The sequence below is a fragment of the Cynocephalus volans genome, chromosome 12, assembly GCF_027409185.1.
Source record: "Cynocephalus volans isolate mCynVol1 chromosome 12, mCynVol1.pri, whole genome shotgun sequence".
Classification (NCBI taxonomy): Eukaryota; Metazoa; Chordata; class Mammalia; order Dermoptera; family Cynocephalidae; genus Cynocephalus; species Cynocephalus volans.
In genome coordinates this window covers 43,702,486-43,722,773 of record NC_084471.1, presented here as the reverse complement: position 1 = coordinate 43,722,773, position 20,288 = coordinate 43,702,486, and the positions used below count along the sequence as shown (strand labels likewise).

The following is a 20,288-nucleotide window of genomic DNA, read 5'->3' as shown; positions in this document are numbered from 1 at the left end:
TTGTTCCTATCAAAGCACTTCAGACCCTAACTTTAGTTATACAACCCTCTTGCTTCTCTCCGGACTTTTCCAACTATAATTTTTTCTCCAGCATGACTCATCTTAACATAGCTATATTATTTATTGTACAAACAAGGTCATTTTTGAGAGTGAAGGGGACTCTATTAATAATTGCTCCAGGCATTAGGTATTAACCCTGGTCAATGTAATTCATCCTCCATCTCCTCCTCCTATTTATGTGTTTTCCAAGTTTTTTCTTAGACTTTTTCTCATGCCTAAACACACTTACTATGTTCTCATTCACAACTTTAATTCTTACCTCTCAAATCAACATTTCTCCTTCTCTCTGAGATATTTTTGAGGTTGAAAACTGAAACCCCATCAGTGTGCTAGACCACCTAGACACCTCAAGCCAGTCTTTTCTTTAGTCTTTTCTTTTATTTCCCTTATAATTTCACATATCACCCTTCTCACACCTACTCCAGTGCAAAAAATCTCAATATAACAGTTTTACTTGAAATTACACCATCCACCCATTCATACTGTACATTTTCAATAGACTAAAAACTGATTTTATCTTCAAAATATTTCTCTCTCTTTTTCAGCGGCACTGTCTTTGCTCAAGGTTTTTTAACTCTAGACAATTGCAGTAGATTTCAAGTTATTTTGACTGCTTCCACTTCCATCTCTCTCAACATTTTCACACATTAGGAGGTAGCGAGAAAGACCTTCCTATTCATATCAATACACTACCATGTGCCTATCCAAATTTTATAAGCATATGTGTCTTCAAAGCAGATATTCTGAGATCTCTATGTTTTGTTATTTTACAAATGACTAATTTTACAAATATGAACACAATTTTTCAAGAGTTTTGATTGTATTTCCAGATCAACTGTACTTATATTTATTGGGCGAGAAATTGGGTACTATTGGAATGCAATCATAAAATTAGTTTATTACTAATTTTTATGTATATAAAATGTAACTGCTTAGTTTGAATATGGACTGCTTTGTCCTATATTTGTCTTTGGACATCACCTGTTTTCAATTTGATTATTATCTTTTCTGAATGATCAGTAATATACATGATTATTACTAACATTCAAGAGTTGCAGTATCCATGTTTTCTTTATCTATCATTTCTTTCTATTAAAAAGGTGCTAAAAAGGTGTTAATATGTAAAAGTTTTAGAAATATTACTATAAAAACTTACGTATAACAAACATGAGAAATTTAAGATCACTACAATTATGTCATTTTTGGTAGACTACTGTGAGCTACTGCCAAAGTAAACTATGGTTTGTGTATCGTTCCCAGCATGCTAGCTATAATAGAAACCATTCTCACTCAAAATGAGTCTTTGGATGAAACTACTGGTCATAGCTCTTGTGAAGCATTTCACAACCTGGTGAGACTCATTGACTGATGTGTCCCCATGAGTGATAACAATTGCTCAGATTCATTTTTCACCTTCCTGCAAGGGTTACTATTTGGAAGCATTAATACCAACTTGTCACTTCCCAATTCTATATGGATCCTTCTGCATACAGAGTGAATGTTAAACACCTTTGCATGGGATAGTTCCTATGCTTTTGCTCTCAAGCATCCCTTCACCTTGAATGCTCTTCTACTCCCCTCTCTATATTCACTCTTCAACCTATTCAGAATGAACCCCCTTTTTTTCCTTTCTTTTTCTGTTGAGCCCCTTTCTTCTGTACCCACGAAAGCACAGGATCTCACAGATGGAAGAGATCCACATCTGGTTCATTCATTCATCTATCATGCAAATTATTATGACATTTCTAGCTTCTTCTCTAAACCTCCCAATGACAGAAACTACTTAAATCTAGAAATAACACACTTTTGAAGCTCTTCCTTTAAAAGATCAAATAATCTTTTCCTGAATCTTTACCTATTGTTCCTAGTTGTATACCCAGATTCCGCAAACTTAGTTAAAATTAAATTCCATATAACAACTCTTATCTTTTTCATTTTTATTTTTCTATTTTTATTTTTCACAGATGTTGAGTGTTATATCACCCCCTCTACATTAGTCTGTTTATGTTGCTTATAACAAAATACATGGAACTGGATATTTTATAAAGAAAAATGACATTTATTGCTTACAGTTTCTGAGGCTGGGAATTCCAAAGTCCATCTGGTGGTGGTGATAGTGACTCCAGAGGTCTCACATTGCAAGAGGGTGGAAACAGAGAGAGCAGAGAGAGCAAAAGGCAGACTTTCCTCTTCATTTAAAGCCCTCAGAACCACACCCCTGACCACCATTTTTAATTCACTCACTAATGCAGGATCCTACAATCCAATCACCTCTTCAAGGCTCCACCTTTCAATTTCCATAATAGGATTTCCCATCCTCTTAACAGTCACAGTGGGGGCTAAGTTTCTAATACATAAGACTTGGGGGACACAATTCAGGCTTCAGGGAGTTTGGGGAGGGACATAATCAATCCACTATACCCTCCCTTCGGTAAATATTTAAAACTATATCATAATCTCACTATGTAATGGCTAGCTATAGAAGCAAAGGTAGGGAGTACCTACCTTTAGTACCTGGAGATATCTAAAAACCCAGTACACATTTCTATCAGTTCCTGTTCTCCTCAAATCACCACAAATAAAAATATATTAATAAAAACAGTGCTTTGCTGTGCAAATGAAATGCAAGAAAAGGTCAGTAGCCCTCTTTTTCCTGATAGATTGCCACATCTATTTCTCTTCTATTTAGAAATTCTTGTGTAACTTCTGGCTTTGAATGGATGTTAGAGAGCATTTATTCTGCCAATTTTTTTTTTTTTTTTAAATTCATGAAGAAATTGAAGAGTAGAAATTGGGATATTTGCCTGAAGCAAATGGAAAGCAAAACCACTACTAGAAGTCCTTTTCCAATTTGTGTTCAATTACAGAAACTCTGTTTGTGTTACTTTTTTTTAATGAAACTTTTCTTGGTCTATTTTCCATATTAACTTTTCTATCTTTCAGTCACCTCTTCTAGTGGCCACTTTTAAATCAGGGACTATATCATGTTTATCTTTCTACTCAACTGCAATATGCAAAAAGCAGACCTGTCATAGGTACTAACAATTAAACATTCTGAAATAGTATAGGGGTATTTCCAATGCAGAAACCTTCAAAAGTGTTTGTAAATGCAAACTATTCCCTTTAAAAGCTATCCTAATTCTTATTAATATTTCACCTTGAATGAGTTAAGTGTTATGTTTTGAAATTATAAGAGGACACTTCACTTGAATATCTCAGCAATCATTTGGTAAGAATTGTGTAAAACCAAACAGTGAATGAAATATCCTTCTCACCTCTAGATACGTATATTAGCACTTGTGTGACATACTTCATTCCTTTAGACAAGAGTCAACTCGTATTGTGGATCTAGAGTGATTTACCCCAATCCAGTTACCTTAAACATTCAAGTCTTGAGTGCCCTACCTTCTGGCTGTTGTCAGTGATCAGAATGAACTGATATTGGCTGTGGGTTTGGCATATATGGCTTTAATTATGTTGAGATACTTTCCCTCTATACCTAACTTATAGAGGGTCTTTGTCATGAATGAGTGCTGAACTTTATCAAATGCTTTTTCAGCATCTATAGAGATGATCATATGGTCCTTGTGTTTGAGTTTATTAATATGGTGTATCACATTTATTGATTTGCATATGTTGAACCAACCTTGCATCCCTGGGATGAATCCCACTTGATCGTGATGAATAATTTTTCGTATGTGTTGCTGTATTCTGTTTGCTAGTATTTTAGTGAGGATTTTTGCATCTATATTCATCAAGGATATCAGCCTGTAGTTTTCTTTTTTGGTTATATCTTTACCTGGTTTTGGTATCAGGATGATGTTTGCTTCATAGAATGAGTATGGGAGATTTGCGTCCGTTTCAATCTTTTGGAATAGTTTGTAAAGAATCGGTGTCAATTCCTCTTTGAATGTTTGGTAAAATTCTGCTGTGAATCCATCTGGTCCTGGGCTTTTCTTTGTTGGGAGCCTTCTGATAACAGCTTCAATCTCCTTTATTGTTATTGGTCTGTTCCAAACCCACAGCCAATATCATCCTGAATGGGGAAAAGCTGAAAGCTTTTCCTTTAAGAACAGGCACTAGACAAGGATGCCCACTCTCACCACTCCTATTCAACATAGTGTTGGAAGTACTAGCCAGAGCAATCAGAGAAGAGAAGGAAATAAAGGGCATCCAGATTGGAAAAGATGAAGTCAAACTGTCCCTGTTTGCAGATGACATGATCCTGTATATCGAACAGCCTAAAACCTCTACAAAAAAACTCTTGGAATTGATAAATGATTTCAGCACAGTAGCAGGATACAAAATCAACACACAAAAATCAGTAGCATTTCTTTTCTCCAATAGTGAACATGCAGAAGGAGAAATCAAGAAAGCCTGCCCATTTACAATAGCCACCAAAAAAATAAAATACTTAGGAATTGAGTTAACCAAGGATGTGAAAAATCTCTATAATGAGAACTACAAACCACTGCTGAGAGAAATTAGAGAGGATACAAGAAGATGGAAAGATATTCCATGCTCTTGGATTGGAAGAATCAACATAGTGAAAATGTCCATACTACCCAAAGTGATATACAAATTCAATGCAATCCCCATCAAAATTCCAAAGACATTTTTCTCAGAAATGGAAAAAACTATTCAGACATTTATATGGAACAATAAAAGACCACGAATAGCCAAAGCAATGCTGAGCAAAAAAAATAAAGCTGGAGGCATAACACTACCTGACTTTAAGCTATACTACAAAGCTATAATAACCAAAACAGTATGGTACTGGCATAAAAACAGACACACTGACCAATGGAATAGAATAGAGAATCCAGAAATCAACCCACACACTTACTGCCATCTGATCTTTGACAAAGGCACCAAGCCTATTCACTGGGGAAGGGACTGCCTCTTCAGCAAGTGGTGCTGGGATAACTGGATATCGATATGCAGGAGAATGAAACTAGATCCATACCTCTCACTGTATACTAAAATCAACTCAAAATGGATTAAGGATTTAAATATACACCCTGAGACAATAAAACTTCTTAAAGAAAACATAGGAGAAACACTTCAGGAAATAGGACTGGGCACAGACTTCATGAATACGACCTCAAAAGCACGGGCAACCAAAGGAAAAATAAACAAATGGGATTATATCAAACTAAAAAGCTTCTGCACAGCAAAAGAAACAATTAAAAGAGTTAAAAGACAACCAACAGAGTGGGAGAAAATATTTGCAAAATATACATCTGACAAAGGATTAATATCCAGAATATATAAGGAACTCAAACAACTTTACAAGAAGAAAACAAGCAACCCAATTAAAAAATGGGCAAAAGAGCTAAGTAGGCATTTCTCTAAGGAAGATATACAAATGGCCAACAGACATATGAAAAAATGCTCAACATCACTCAGCATCCGGGAAATGCAAATCAAAACCACACTGAGATACCATCTAACCCCAGTTAGGATGGCTAAAATCCAAAAGACTATGAACGATAAATGCTGGCGAGGCTGCGGAGAAAAAGGAACTCTCATACATTGTTGGTGGGACTGCAAAATGGTGCAGCCTCTATGGAAAATGGTATGGAGGTTCCTTAAACAATTGCAAATAGATCTACCATACGACCCAGCCATCCCACTGTTGGGAATATACCCAGAGGAATGGAAATCATCAAGTCGAAGGTATATCTGTTCCCCAATGTTCATCGCAGCACTCTTTATAATAGCCAAGAGTTGGAACCAGCCCAAATGCCCATCATCAGATGAGTGGATACGGAAAATGTGGTACATCTACACAATGGAATACTACTCAGCTATAAAAACGAATGAAATACTGCCATTTGCAACAACATGGATGGACCTTGAGAGAATTATATTAAGTGAAACAAGTCAGGCACAGAAAGAGAAATACCACATGTTCTCACTTATTGGAGGGAGCTAAAAATTAATATATAAATTCACACACACACACACACACACACACAAACCGGGGGTGGGGGAAGAAGATATAACAACCACAATTATTTGAAGTTGATACAACAAGCAAACAGAAAGGACATTGTTGGGGGGGAGGGGGGGAGGGAGAAGGGAGGGAGGTTTTGGTGATGGGGAGCAATAATCAGCTACAATGTATATCGACAAAATAAAATTTAAAAAAAAAAAAAAAAGAATAAACTGAGACTAATGATTGCTGCTGGCTGAAGCAATATGCCTGAAAAAGAGATAAATTATTTTTCTTTATTCTTTTCCTCTTTTTTCCCTTCTTTCCTTTTTTTCCCTTTCCTTCCAACAGATTATTCACTTTGTAAAATTATATTGTCTTCCTTTTTCATTATATTTCTCACATGCATACATAGGTGTGATTCGTAGTCCTGTGTTTCTTTTCACTCAAATCCATAACTAGCTCATCAGAGGGTTGCTCTATGTATTAATACAGTTAGTACCTGCAAAATATCAAGCACAGTGCCTGGAAAATAAATTTCCCTTCTGTTACCTCAGGGTACACCCTTCCTATTTTACGTTATGTTAGAGCCAGTAATTATACGAGTTTATATGAGTATTAAGAAGCGTAGAGCCCCTGTTAAAGAAAAAAAAAATAGCAAATTTTGAAATAATATCAGAGCAATTCCAAGCCAATGTCACACATTCCCCAAGGTTTTGAAAGTACTCAGTAGTTCCCTTCAAATCCTGAGAGGTTCCTGCCCACTTCTTCATATACCACGAACAAACTTGCTTTTCTTAAAGGAGCAAATATGATAAATATGATTCTCATTCTTCTGACTTGCTTTTATTCCAAATTTCAAAACTGTATGGCTTTCCAATGCAATTTTACCTTCAATCAACAACATCTTTCTTTGAAATGATGATTATCAGTTGGCCTAAAAAGGTGAATGCCATTAGAACTATTTGGCAATAGGCAAATAAAGTTTTATTTCAAATTACAGACTTAAGGTACTTCTTTAGAAATATAACAGTTTGTGACTTCTGACAGTTTCACTGTGGTAATCTTGTCTTAGACATAGGAGAACGTAGTTTTATGTGATTAACCTTATGACAGGCCACAGATACTATGTACATTACATTATATTTCATTTAAAGAAAAAGTTCATTTTACTCTTCCTCTTTATATCCTAACTCTGATAGTAATGGTGATTTTAACCAAGATTAACACAAATTCAGAACTCGAAATAACTGAAAGTCTTTTCCTGGAAGCATCTAAAGTGTCTTATTGGGAAATTTGGATTTTTTAATATTTTACTTTCTTTTTGATTTTGTTTTCCCATTCAAGTTGTCATTATTTTATAAAAAGAAACCTGCAGACTCTGGAAAGACAGTATTTGCTATGTAACAGGAAGCAGAAAATACCATGTTATATTATTTCCAGCATGAACAGTAGAGGTGCCTTGGTGGACTTGTTTACTATTGCTTTAGAAATTGACATAATGGTTGCCATGAAAGTGCCGGAGGAAAAGAGGAACTCCGTGGCAACTGTTACTGAACATTTCAGAGGCAGACTCTTGGCCTTCCTTAAATACAGACACGTGATAAATTCATGTTTCCATAAGAATTGAGATCACACTCTCAGTTTCTCTCCACTTACTATTTTCATCATTCAGGCCCCAGGGTAATAAGCTGAATGTCCTTTGCTTTTCAGTGAGCCCAACCAATCTGTCGCAATTCAACCTTCCTGGGCCCAGCATGATGCGCTCCAACAGCATCCCCGCCCAAGACTCTTCCTTCGATCTCTATGATGACTCCCAGCTTTGTGGGAGTGCCACCTCTCTGGAGGAAAGGCCACGTGCCATCAGTCATTCCGGCTCATTCCGAGACAGCATGGAGGAAGGTAAGTGTAGGGAAGAAATGAAGATGAAGTCACTCATTTAACTGAGAAAAACTATCACCCCACATCACTACGATTCTCAAAGAGAAAACATATGAGAAGTATAATTCTCATTTGGGGAACCCTGAAGTTTGAAAAGTTTTATTCTTCATTATCTTCTGTTTCTTTATAACATTTGAAAATATGCCAGAAGTTGTTTAGATTAATACTTTGTATAGAACAGTTTAGAATAATGTTTTCATACAGAAATACATAATTTTAAGGACTATTACCCACATGCATCAAATGCCAGAGCAAATGTTTTGTTTGACACCTTAATTAAAGAGCCATAAAGATATACAAACCAGAAAAATTGTCTTATGAAGCTCTCACATGTTGCTGACTTTTGTTTTCAAACTCCCTCTGGTGTTAGCTTTTTATCATATCATTTAAGAATTCATATTGTACCTACTTTGTGCTTTGTAAGTCACATTTCTTTATCTAAAGGCAATGAAATTCTCACCTGACCTAATAAATGTCTTTATATTTGCACAGTTCTATGAGAATGCATTAAATAAATCTATTTGAAAAGGTTAATTGATGTCCCAATATATATATTTTTCTAAACTATATAAACTCAAATGTCAAATTTGCTAATAATAATTTGAGAGACTTTTCTCTTTGATTTGATGAATAATTTTTTTTTAATGACCCATAAAGAAAACTTGTGACATACATGCAAAGGGTCTTCAAAAAGTTCACAGAAAGATTTGTATTATGGTTTAATTCCATTTTTCCACAAACTTTTTGAAGTGCCCTCATGTTATAAAACATGTCAGCTAAGGATAAAATAAAACTAAACATAAAATCAAACATGAAATCAGCCATACTATTTTAGTCCTAATAATTATGTATAAAAGAAAGTTCTCCAAGCCTTGAAACATACTAGGGTTAGAGCCTCTAGCCATCCATTTATTTGTGGTATGAACTTAGGCAAGTTTGTTAACTTTATTAGCCCTGGTTTCTGCATCTGTAACTTCATAGTTTTGTCTCAAGAATGGCATGAGAGGAAAGAATACAGTCATTCTGTCCCTTCATCTTTTTCTTTCCTATCGTCTTATTTATAGTATCTTTTGACTAACAGTTTAGGCAGCTGTGAAAATTGACTCATGTTTTTCAGGTCAACCCTGTGCATTTAATATGCTAGCACTGCCTCAGTTGACCACAGTTGCCACTACCTTTTGGGTTATTGACCAAACCACTGAGTTTACCGTGACAGATCGTGAATTATACCCAATGAGTTTGCTGATTGCTAAGTGTAGACAGACCAAGTAAAACTAATCTGAAATGTAAGGTCATTGCTTTTCTAAAATGGTTCCATCACCTCTCTTCAATGACAGACCTCTTATAATACTTTAAAAATAATTTGCCATACAGATGGCTTTCTAGAATGCTTCATTTACAAACAGAAAATTGTTTATATCCTGGGAAATTCTGGCCTTCTGTGTAGAAGGATTAAATAATCTGAATTGCTGAAAGCCAGCTGAGTGGGCAAGATGGCTTTTTGATGCCCATGAATTGAATTCTGAACTGTTATATTGTTTAAATTGTGACCTAGAATCAAGGCATTATTAAACTAGATTGAAGGGACTTTATTGATGTCCTGTCCAATTGCTCACACTGACAGATAAAGAGACTGAGCCACATGTTATAAGGTCATATCCTTATAAATAGTAAGTATCAGAAAAAGAATGAAAATGTAATTGCCTGATTCATTGTCCACCTTCCTTGTGGTACACCAAGCCAACACTTTTAGTTCATAAAAGTGTTATTAGAGATTGAAAAAATGTTGCCTTAAAAAAAAAAACTGACTCAAAGACTAGTATTTTGCACATCTCATACAGTGGTAGTAATTGCCCAAGTTAGAAATCTGAAGGTTGTTCTTCATTCTTTTTTTGACCCTCATCTGTGTACTCAATTAGTTTTAAAGAGGTTCATCTCTCAAATTCATCCCTTGGTTTTCATCTGCCTTGCCAGGATCCTAGTGCAGCTTCTCCAGCCCTTTCCAGGCTGGGTTAGAAGCACCTCCCATATGCTATTGTAGTAACAAACATATTCATCTCAATAGTATTTATATTACTCTATTGTAATTATTTTTAAAACTACATTTTTCTACTTCTGTTTGAGCTCCTAGCATTCTGTCTTATTTATTTTCTAGTTCCAAGATCCACCAGTCACATTGTCTATGCCCAACTAATGTTTATTTACTGGACTAAAAGCAGAAGTAACTATACAAAGGTACTTCAAAAAGTTGGTGGAAAAATAGAATTAAATATAATATGAACCTTTCTATGAACTTTTTGAAGATCCTTCTTGTTTTTTCCATAATGAAAAGAGGAGTAACTTTTTTGTAAATATAATTAAGCACAGTTTTATCTACCTTTTGGGTTTAATACATTGGAAGTGAAGAAGTATAAAACAGACTGTTAATTGTTTTAGATGGTATTTTTATATACTGTACCTAGATAAAAGACAGTATGCAATTTCCATTCTTGATTTTTGTAAGACACCAGCCTTGAAATTAAGGGTGTTTTCTATTACTAGAATTACTAAAGAACAAATAATTCTACATTTAAAAGAGGATTATCAACTCATCACAGGTAATGTTGAAATAGCAAGTTGGAAAAATGTTTCTTTCCTTGAATGTATATGGAGAAAAATTCAGAAAATAAATCTTTGTTGTATAAAAATGAACTTAAATAAATAAAATACATAAAGTTTGTTTAAAGTTTAAAAGTTTATGGCAACTTAATTTGGTTTCCATGATTATCTATTTATTATATGGGAATTAACTATAGCTTTCAATATGTGTGAAACATGCTGGTAGGGCTCATGTTTAAAAAACTATAGTTGAAAAACTATAGTTAAACTATTGAATTTAACTATTGAAAGCTATAGGTAATTCAACTTCTGTCCATAACTTGGTAAATGAGGTGCTTTAATGAATGGGTATGGGACTTTTCCATGTTGCAACACCTTGATTTCCAAACATTTATAGCAGTCTTGTTCTCAGAATCTTGTGGTTGGGCTGGCCGATTAGCTCTGTTGGTTAGAGCATGGTCATGATAAAACCAAGAACCAGCCAGCCTGCACAAAAATCAAAGAAACAAACAAAAATAATCTTGTAGTTAGTGAGCTATTATTATTTCATTTCACCAGCCACCTGTTTTTTACGTTTGCAGTAAAGGCCTGGGGTTTATGAGGAAACTTCATTATTTTAACTCTATTGTCCTTTCTCTTTTCTCCAGTTCACGGCTCTTCCTTGTCACTGGTCTCCAGCACTTCTTCTCTTTACTCTACAGTAAGTATTGGCTGTTAAGAAAAAGCTTCTGCCTTTGCTGTGCACACAGGTGATTAAATAGATCAATATCCACAGAGAAGCTGTGCAGTAAAATCAGGACATTACTCTAAACTGCTGCATAGCCAATAAGCTGGCAGGTACTTTACCTGCCCTCCTGTGGCCTGCTTACATGGACTTTCACTTGGCTTTTGTGCACCTATTATAATCAGTGAGTGGTTGGAAAAGTGAATATCATAAAACCTAATGGGTTTTGTACTATGCTCCACCAAAATTTCATAATATTGACTAGTTTTTCTTGTTTGGTTCTCTGAGCCATGGCTCTTAATTATTCTATAATTTTTTTCCACTGTATGTTTTATATTTTAAGTTTATTTTCTGAGAAGAATGTGCCAAAGTATAAAGGCCTTAAAAAACTAGAGATTTTTGAAAATACATATTTTGAAATAGTGTGATTTAAAAAGCTTTATTTCTTAAGAGAGGAATAGCAGTGTTTCAACTTCTTTTCCTAATGCGTGAAATTATAGCTTCTTTTTGCCAAGATGAATTTTCTGTCCACTTCATATAATTTTGTATTTTTCAAAGATAGTGTAGTCTACAGTAAATTATGTTTTATGAAGGAGTTCCTTCATGCCTAGGTTAAGAGTGAAATATATTTAAAAGCAGTTTACTGAATCTCAATGAGATTTGAGTAGTATGGATATTCCTCAATCCTGTATTGATAAGTTCATGAAAAGGTCACAGTCTCAGCTGTCACTGAGCAATTAAGAATTAAGGGCAATACAAATTTTTTCACTCATTCTCATTAGGTTCAAATGTTCTAGCCTTCTGTTTATAAGTTAATCTAGCATATTTACTGCTTTTAATAGTTGCTCAAGATGAGACCATCTTTTGCAGAGGTGGTATTTTTATTTCTCCTTTTAATGATTAAAATTGCCAGTATGTTGTACAAATGAAGAAATCACTACTAGTGTTTAAATAGATCTACTCTTTTAGGCTAATGGATAAAGAAGTGAGGAATGTGAAATGGATTGGGAAAAAATATAAAAAATATGTTAAGACAGTGTTTATTTGATTGGGCTAATACTGTTCCTTGTTAGGGAGATGATTTAAACCATTGTAACTAAAATCACTATAGAGCATCAAAAGATGCAGCATCATTATAATGTAGAATCATACTTTAAATATATACAATAACAATTTTTGCATAAAACTACCTTTATGAAGGCTGAGAAAAATTCAAGGAGAAAAAAGAACATGAGTTTGAGAAAAAAACAGATGACTAATTAGTCTGTACTAGTGTCCAATAGACCTTCCTGTGATAATAAAAATTTTCTATATCTGCACTGTATTCAGCAACCACTAGCCACATGTTGTTATTAAGTAGCTGAATGTATCTGGTGTAACAGAAGACCTGAATTTTGTATTTTAATTAATTTAAATTTAAATAGATAGTTGTGCCTAGTGGCTACTCGATTAGATAGTGCAGGTTTATAGGGAACACAGGGTGTATATTTAAAAATTGTAGAGAGATAGAAGTGGAATGTCAAAATAAGGAGGGCAATTAGAAAGCATAAATGAGAAGTATTAACAGTACAATATGAAATGAACAAAGATTAAAATAAAGTGAATGTGTGCGTGTGTGTGTGTATTTTATAGGCCAACATTTAGAGGTGAAATAGGCCCTGGTACTAAAGGTGAAGAGAATGGATTAGGTGATCAAGCCTCAAGAGAAGGTGATAATACTAGGAAATTATAATAATTTTGTTGGAAATGATGGAAATTATATTCTTGAATTGACAAATAAGTTGTAGTAAAATGACAAATAAATGCATATTTGGAGAACCAATAAAACAAAGATGAGGAATCATTCTGTCCCCAACTCCCCATGATCTTTCACTGAGATTTCAATGACAATGAGAAAATATCTGTGAAAGTGCTGTTCAAACTGTGAAGTAAAAAAGCAGTTTATTTTTCATGCCTTTTTAAGGACTCTGGGTGAAGATTTAGTTGATTTACATTCTTGCCTGGTTTCATCAGTAATTATGTGGGACCTCAGGCAAATTGTTAAATTTCTTTGGAGTGTACCTGTATTAGGCAGCGTTCTCCAGAGAGACAGAACCAATAGGATATGTATATAAATATATGAGAGGGATTTATTAGGAGAATTAGCTCACGGGATTGTGAAGAGGAGTCCCACGATAGGCTGTCCACAAACTGGATGCCAATAACGTGACTCAGTCCAAATCTGAAGGCCTCAGAACCAGGAAAGCCGATAGCACCGTTGGTGTAAGTCCCGGAACCCAAAATGTGAAGAGTCTTAAGTTCCATTGTCCACAGACAAGAAAGCAGAGTCTATCCCAGCTCCAGCAGATATAAATCCATACCTATTAAATAAAATTTGAAAACATTGGCCAGATCTGTTCTGTGAATACTAGGGGATTTCTGTGATAATTAGAGAAGACCAGGGACACTGTCTGACATAAATTACAAAAAATTACACGTGATTCTAAGGAGACCACTTATATCATAGTCTATGTGAATTGCATCTTTTGAAGTTATACAGTGCACAACTAACACAACTGCACATGGTATTGGGTGTTAGAAAAAAAAAGATTTTTTGGAAGAATATTAGGTACTATCATGCAAAATATTGCTCTTATTGAGTACAAACCATATTTATTCTAACACTATTGTATTATGCAAACTGTAGAACTATACATTTTTCTTAAAAATATTAAAACATGAACTAACAAACATGGCTTGTTGCCAAGAACATTTACCTGTAAAACCACCAATCCAATAAATCTCGAGAATTCTTTCTTCACATATAACTCTTTTAAAGTCTGTACTGATTCCAATTTGGTAAATTTTTCAACAGCAATTTGTTTTACAGTTTAGTAAATCACCTTTCAGAATTTCTGAACGGAAAGATTCAGGAAAGTTGCAAACTGGTTGGAAATCACAGGCCCAATCTGATCTGCCAAATTGTTACCTTTGGAGAACTTACAGTCTGTGTGTTCATTTTCAAATCCAAGTCAACACTGTGAAATCTGGAGTTGTTACCTCAAAATTCAAGTTTCAAAATTCTTTTTAAAAATAATTGGAAAAAGAGAAAAAAAAACCCAGAAAATGTCAAAAAAAAAAAAAAAAGAGGGAAAAAAGAAAAAAAAATAATTGGAATATCTAGCAACACTGAGATGAAATTCCTCCAGGTTTACATCACCTGGCATTGGCCTCTGTAGGTGTTGGCATGTGCTTTCAGGCAAGCCACAGCCTCCACCACCTCTTCTTTTCTTCCTGACACTTGAAGCTAGATTTGCATTGCTAATTATCATTTTGCTGTTGCATTTCTCATAGGCAAGAAATATTCCTCACTATCCATATCTCTGTCAAAAGTGGGAAAATAGAAGCCTAGAAAGATTGTGTGATTTTTTTTTTTGAATACCCAGAGCCCTTTTTATTCTTCATTAGCCTGTTCCTATTAGACATTTAAAATTTTGATCCCTTGCAATTGATGTTTTTTGATTGGTTATATATAAAAATTTTATTAGGCCCATTCTGTATTTGGATTCTAATTTGTACTGGTTTCATGACATCAAGGGCCATATTTTATTCATTGTGGATCCCTTTAGCATATTGCCTAAGACATAGCTAATACTAAAGTAATATTTTTTTTTTCGTTTTTTGGTGGCTGGCCAATACAGGGATCCGAATCCTTGATCTTGGTGTTACAAGGCTCTGCTATAACCAACTGAGCTATATAATTTTTTAATTAATAAGTTTGAATACATACATGAATGACCATTTAATGACTTACAGAATAAAGAATCAACTGATATATTTTTATTTAAGCAAGGTGTTTTATATTGTTTACTGTCCTTTAGGACATCAGGCTAGCTTCAAAACCATCATTAAAAAATGGCAAGTAATCACATTCCATGATGATATCATTAATCCCATACTTAAGCAATTTAAAGAAATTTAATATTAATATGATGGCTCATTGCTTCAATTTTATGGTAACACCTACCCAGTATTAATAACCACAGAGTATGAAAGAAGGCAAGGATTAAAGAAAAGGATAGTTTTGAAAAATCGGCAATGACAAAAGTCATGCTATACAATACATATAGAATTAATATGGAATGGTTATGCTTACTATTAGTATATGTAACTTAGGGCTATTTTAATGAAAAAATGTGGTGAGATTCTTGATTTAAAAAAGAGAATAAATCACTTTTTTTCAACACAAATTATTTATTCAGGTTTTACCATTTTTATATAATCCTAATAAGTCTTGAAGCAGGATTTGGGCAGAATAAATTGGGAATAAATACACAAAGCACTAGAGAAAACTAATAGGCATAATTAATTGTGCCATATGTCTTAAGGCAATAACTTTTTATCTTAAGATTCCTTGTTTACTTCTGATTCAACAACCAAACTACATATGAAACCTTGAAATTATAAGAATTTTAAAAATAAAATCTTCACTTTATGAGCTAAAATTGAAATATAAAATATTCAAGATTTATGTCAACATTGCTTTTTAAAAAACAGTTTTCTTATAAAGGCCATTAGGATTCTACCAGTTAGCTACTTCATTATTTAACCACTATATTACTAACTTTACATTTTTTAAAGGTAAGGAAAAATATAGGAAAGACAAACCTCGGGTTACAAGAGATGCTATCTAACCCCAGTTAGTTTGGCTGTAATCAAGAAGACTGAGAATAACAAATGCTGGCAAGGATGCAGAGAAAAGGGAACTCGTCTACAGTGTTGGTGGGACTGTAAATTAGTACAGCCACTATGGAAAACAGTATGGTGGTTTCTCAAATAACTACAGATAGAACTGCCATATGATCCAGCAGTCCCACTCCTGGGTATATACCCAAAGGAATGGAAATCATCATGTTGGAGGGATACCTGCACTCCCGTGTTCAATGCAGCTATATTTACAATAACAAGGTATGGAACCAACCTAAATGTCCATCTACAGATGACTGGATAAGGAAAATGTAGTATATATACACTATGGAATACTACTTAACCATAAAAAAAAGAATGGAATTCTGCCATTTGCAGCAACATGAATGAGCTTGGAGAAAATTATGTTAAGTGAAATCAGCCAGGACAGAGGGAAAAATGCTGGATGTTCTCACTTATAAGTGGGAACTAAGAGAGAAAGAAGGAAAGAAAAAAAGACCACAGTAGTGCATTGGACTTGCAGCAGGAAAGGACATACCCAGGGTTGCCAGGGGTGGACGTAAGGAGTAGGGGGATGGTCAGGGAGAGGTTGTAGGTGGGGGAAAGAATACAAATTGTGTATTTCTCGTATCTGGCATTGAAACATTTGAATAAACCTGAACAAAATAAATCAAAAATAAAAGAGATGCTTGTGCATAAAATGTATCCTGATAATTGTTACCTTTTTTTATTTTGAGGGAAGGAAATAAAAAGCAGTTCAGGTACTTTTGTATCAAATAATCAGGAAATATATCAAAATTAGAGATAGTAGATTGTTTTCCAGCTTTGGATCTGCTTACAACAATGAGCAGGCTTGTACTGTTCAACAATATTATGCATTCTTCAGCTTTTTCCAGAATGAGGGAGTTTCCCAAATGTAATGGTGCACATAACTCACTTTCTGGCATTTTGTAGCCCAGTATGAAAAAGAAAAACCAAGCTAGGAGTTTTCTGCAACGGAGCTCAAAAACACCTTGTGAGTTCTTACAGCAGTCATCATTTCCATAAGTTGCATGGCCAGACACGTTTGTAGCCACTTTTATCACCACCTTAACATTGGGCATTTTAGTGTTTTGGTGACTTGCCGCCCTGTAAACTTTTAATGATTAGGGAAATTACAAGAAAACAAAAACTAATGACCTTGATTTTCTGTGGTTATCCGAAGAGGTCAGTATATTCTCCCAGCTTTATTTGGCATTCGCTGGCATGATCCATAAATTATGGAATAAAATTCTAAGTCCTAAATCTTGGCTAAAGATCTCTATAATTTCATGGAGTCCATTTCCTGCAATATGTATTTAAAATTCCAATATTTCAATTTTTTATGCACTTATCTTTTTTAGAGTATAATTTTATGACTATTTTGTTTTGGTTGTTTATGGTCTGATCCTTAGTCTTTTAATTCTATCCTTTTCTTTTAAGGCATGTTATATATCCATAGATAAAATTACCTATATTTTGCAAATACCTTATGATTTATATATAAAGGAGTATTCATATTAAATCCTAAAGTATCCTGTTTTTACTATTTTAATTGAATAATTTTATGTATTTTACTCTAATGTTAGATCATAAAAATATTTTAAATACACATTATAATTCTTTTATTCATTTATGCTTATGGAATGAATTAAAATTAGTTTTTATGTTTAAATTCTTTTTCCTTTTGTCTTTTACAGGCTGAAGAAAAGGCTCATTCAGAGGTAAAAATCTTGCAACATTTTAGTATTTAACTATTTTACATTTATGATGAAATGACTGTGGTTACCACTAGAGGGCTCTGTGATACAGTACCATAATTACAGGACTGCTGATAGAAGTAAGCCAGGGTTGATAAATGGTCTTAGATACTGCCTCTTAAAAGAAAATGAAAGGAATTTTTAGAGCAAGCTCACATCTCACATTCTCGATGGACTCTTAGCTGAACGCCTAATAAGTTGTCTATAGTAATAGGCACTAGTTAAATCATTGATGAATGAATGAATGTGTAAAATAGAATGACCTGAGGACTTATAGTCTTTTCCCCACTACCTGTGAGACCATCTGTGCAAGATTAATGGAACTGTGAATCTTAGGCATGAGACCTCCACAACACAAGATGTCAGCATCCCAACCCATCTACTTTGTGCCATGACCTTGCTCCTCAAATCACTATTTTATGTCTAGCTTAGTATATTGTTCAAATCACACACATTTCACAAATACATACTTTGTTGCAATCATTTACAAATCCAAGTGCAACCTGGAGAGAATATTCTTTTTCTCTCCCTTTGTAAAAGAGTTGTCCTGGCCAAGAAGAGCAGAAGGACTTTAATTAAGACTTTATTCAAGGTGAGGTAATGACTATTTGATTAGTTTACACTGAAGCAGTCAAATCACAGAAAAAATAAATGCCTTGGCGACAGCTTTTGCAGAAGATCTCCTTTACTTTGAAGTCTTGTTTCATTAGCTTTTTTCCCTCTCCATCCAGAGGCATGGAATCATTAGCCTTTTAAAGTAAAGTTTGTGCTGTGTTTTAAAATATCGAAAAAGTATTAATTATACCAATTTATCTTTACAATTGCTCAACCAAAGCGTGAATATAGGTTTTCAAAACCTGAACTCTTTTATTTATATCACACGAACATGGCAAAACTTCTAACATTGATCATACTGAGGTATAGAAATGCTACATCTAATTGCCTTATAAGTAGTTATCCAACTCTCCTTTTATAATTTATGCCCTGTAATGGGTCATGGTTTTTAAAATAAAAAATTTAAATCACTTTATGGTTACCTGGATTATATTTTAAAGGAGCTGGAATCATGTAATAGAGACCATTAATTGGCAAAAGGATGTTTGAGTTTGTATTGGTTTAAACATAAAATAGATACTCTGCTTTCTGGAACTATTTATGGTCATCATATGAATGGAACTCAAGTGATATTTTTGGCTGGAGTGTATCTCTTTTTTAAAAACAGGTACGAAATGGAATCACATTTGGCGAAATTATATAAATATCTATCTTTGGTTCCAGCTTAGAGTTCTGTCTCTTTTTAAGGGTCTCTCAGTAAGGACGATTTCTTTTCCACAAAATCTAATGTGCAGGGGGGAAAAAAAGGACACTTAATGAACTGTGTCAAGAATGCTCTTTCAAACTGAGACAGCATTCCACAAGTCCAACTATAACAAGTGAGAAGAAACGAGAAGCATCAGAATAGAATGTTTGGCATCTAACTAACATTTCTGGAGGCCAGAAATACACTTGTAGAATCTAGTCTCAGATAGTTATAAATGTTTACCTTATTAATCACTGTTTACATTTCATGGTAACATAAGACAGGCAGATTAAACCATAGAAAGTGCATAAATTATAATTTTGAATACGATATGATATACTTTTGCCTTTTCCTGTTTCAGTTTTACTGAAGTGTTAACTAAAAACGAGGACAATTTAGAATATTTATTTTGTTGGTTTACCTAGTTAGTTGCATAATGTTATTGATATTTTCCCTTATTTTTAAAGTATGGATAATCTATAAAGCATTTCTACTTTGAGATAATAGTAACTCACTGAATAAAAGGCATTATAATAAAGATTTGAGAAGGCTTCTGTTAGTCATTAAAACTCTAGTCAGTAGAATTATTTTCAAATATGGGCTCATTAAATGTTGAATTAAACGCAACTTCTAGTGACTACAGGATATTCTCCAGCTTCTGAAAAGTTTCCAAACTACAGAAAATTAAAATGTATGCAAGAAATATAGCCCTGAGATTTACAGAAAAATAACAGAGTATTTTTAGCTAAAAAAAAAAATGACCAAGAAAAAATATGTACTGTCAGTCCTCTGTACTCATGGGTTCTGCATCTGTGCATTCAACCAACTGTGGATCAAAAATATTTGAAAAAATAAAATAAAATTGTCCCTGTACTGAATATGTACAGACTTTTTTTTCTTGTCATTCTCCAAACAAGACAGTATAACAATTATTTGCATAGCATTTATATTGTATTCAGTATTATAAGTAATCTAGAGAGAATTTAAAGTATACAGGAGGATGTGCATAGGTTATATTCTAATAGTGTGTCATTTTATATCAGGGATTGGAGTCATGCAGGGGCAGCAGAGGGGACAGAGACCATCCTTGCATTTGCAGAATTGAGTCCCAACTATGAAGTTAGACCCTTTCTTATGACTGGCATGTGATTGTTACTGTGTGTCCAATGTTCACATCTCCTTTATTTTCAGGAATTGGTGCTGATTCACTGGGGACAGGTAGACTGAGCTAAATACAGGTTTTACTTTCTTGGGTTGAATTCT

At 34.1% G+C, this 20,288-nt stretch overlaps 1 protein-coding gene across 2 annotated transcripts in view; it reads left to right on the top strand.

Annotated features, from left to right (window-relative positions):
- NAV3 (neuron navigator 3) overlaps positions 1-20,288 on the top strand; it is a 371,530-nt gene that overhangs the window by 287,040 nt on the left and 64,202 nt on the right. For both annotated transcript variants that reach the window (XM_063074984.1, XM_063074983.1), the window contains exons 19-21: positions 7,712-7,900; positions 11,185-11,237; positions 17,666-17,689. In XM_063074984.1, the coding sequence (XP_062931054.1) occupies positions 7,712-7,900; positions 11,185-11,237; positions 17,666-17,689 (266 nt within the window). The remainder of the gene's footprint in view (positions 1-7,711; positions 7,901-11,184; positions 11,238-17,665; positions 17,690-20,288) is intronic.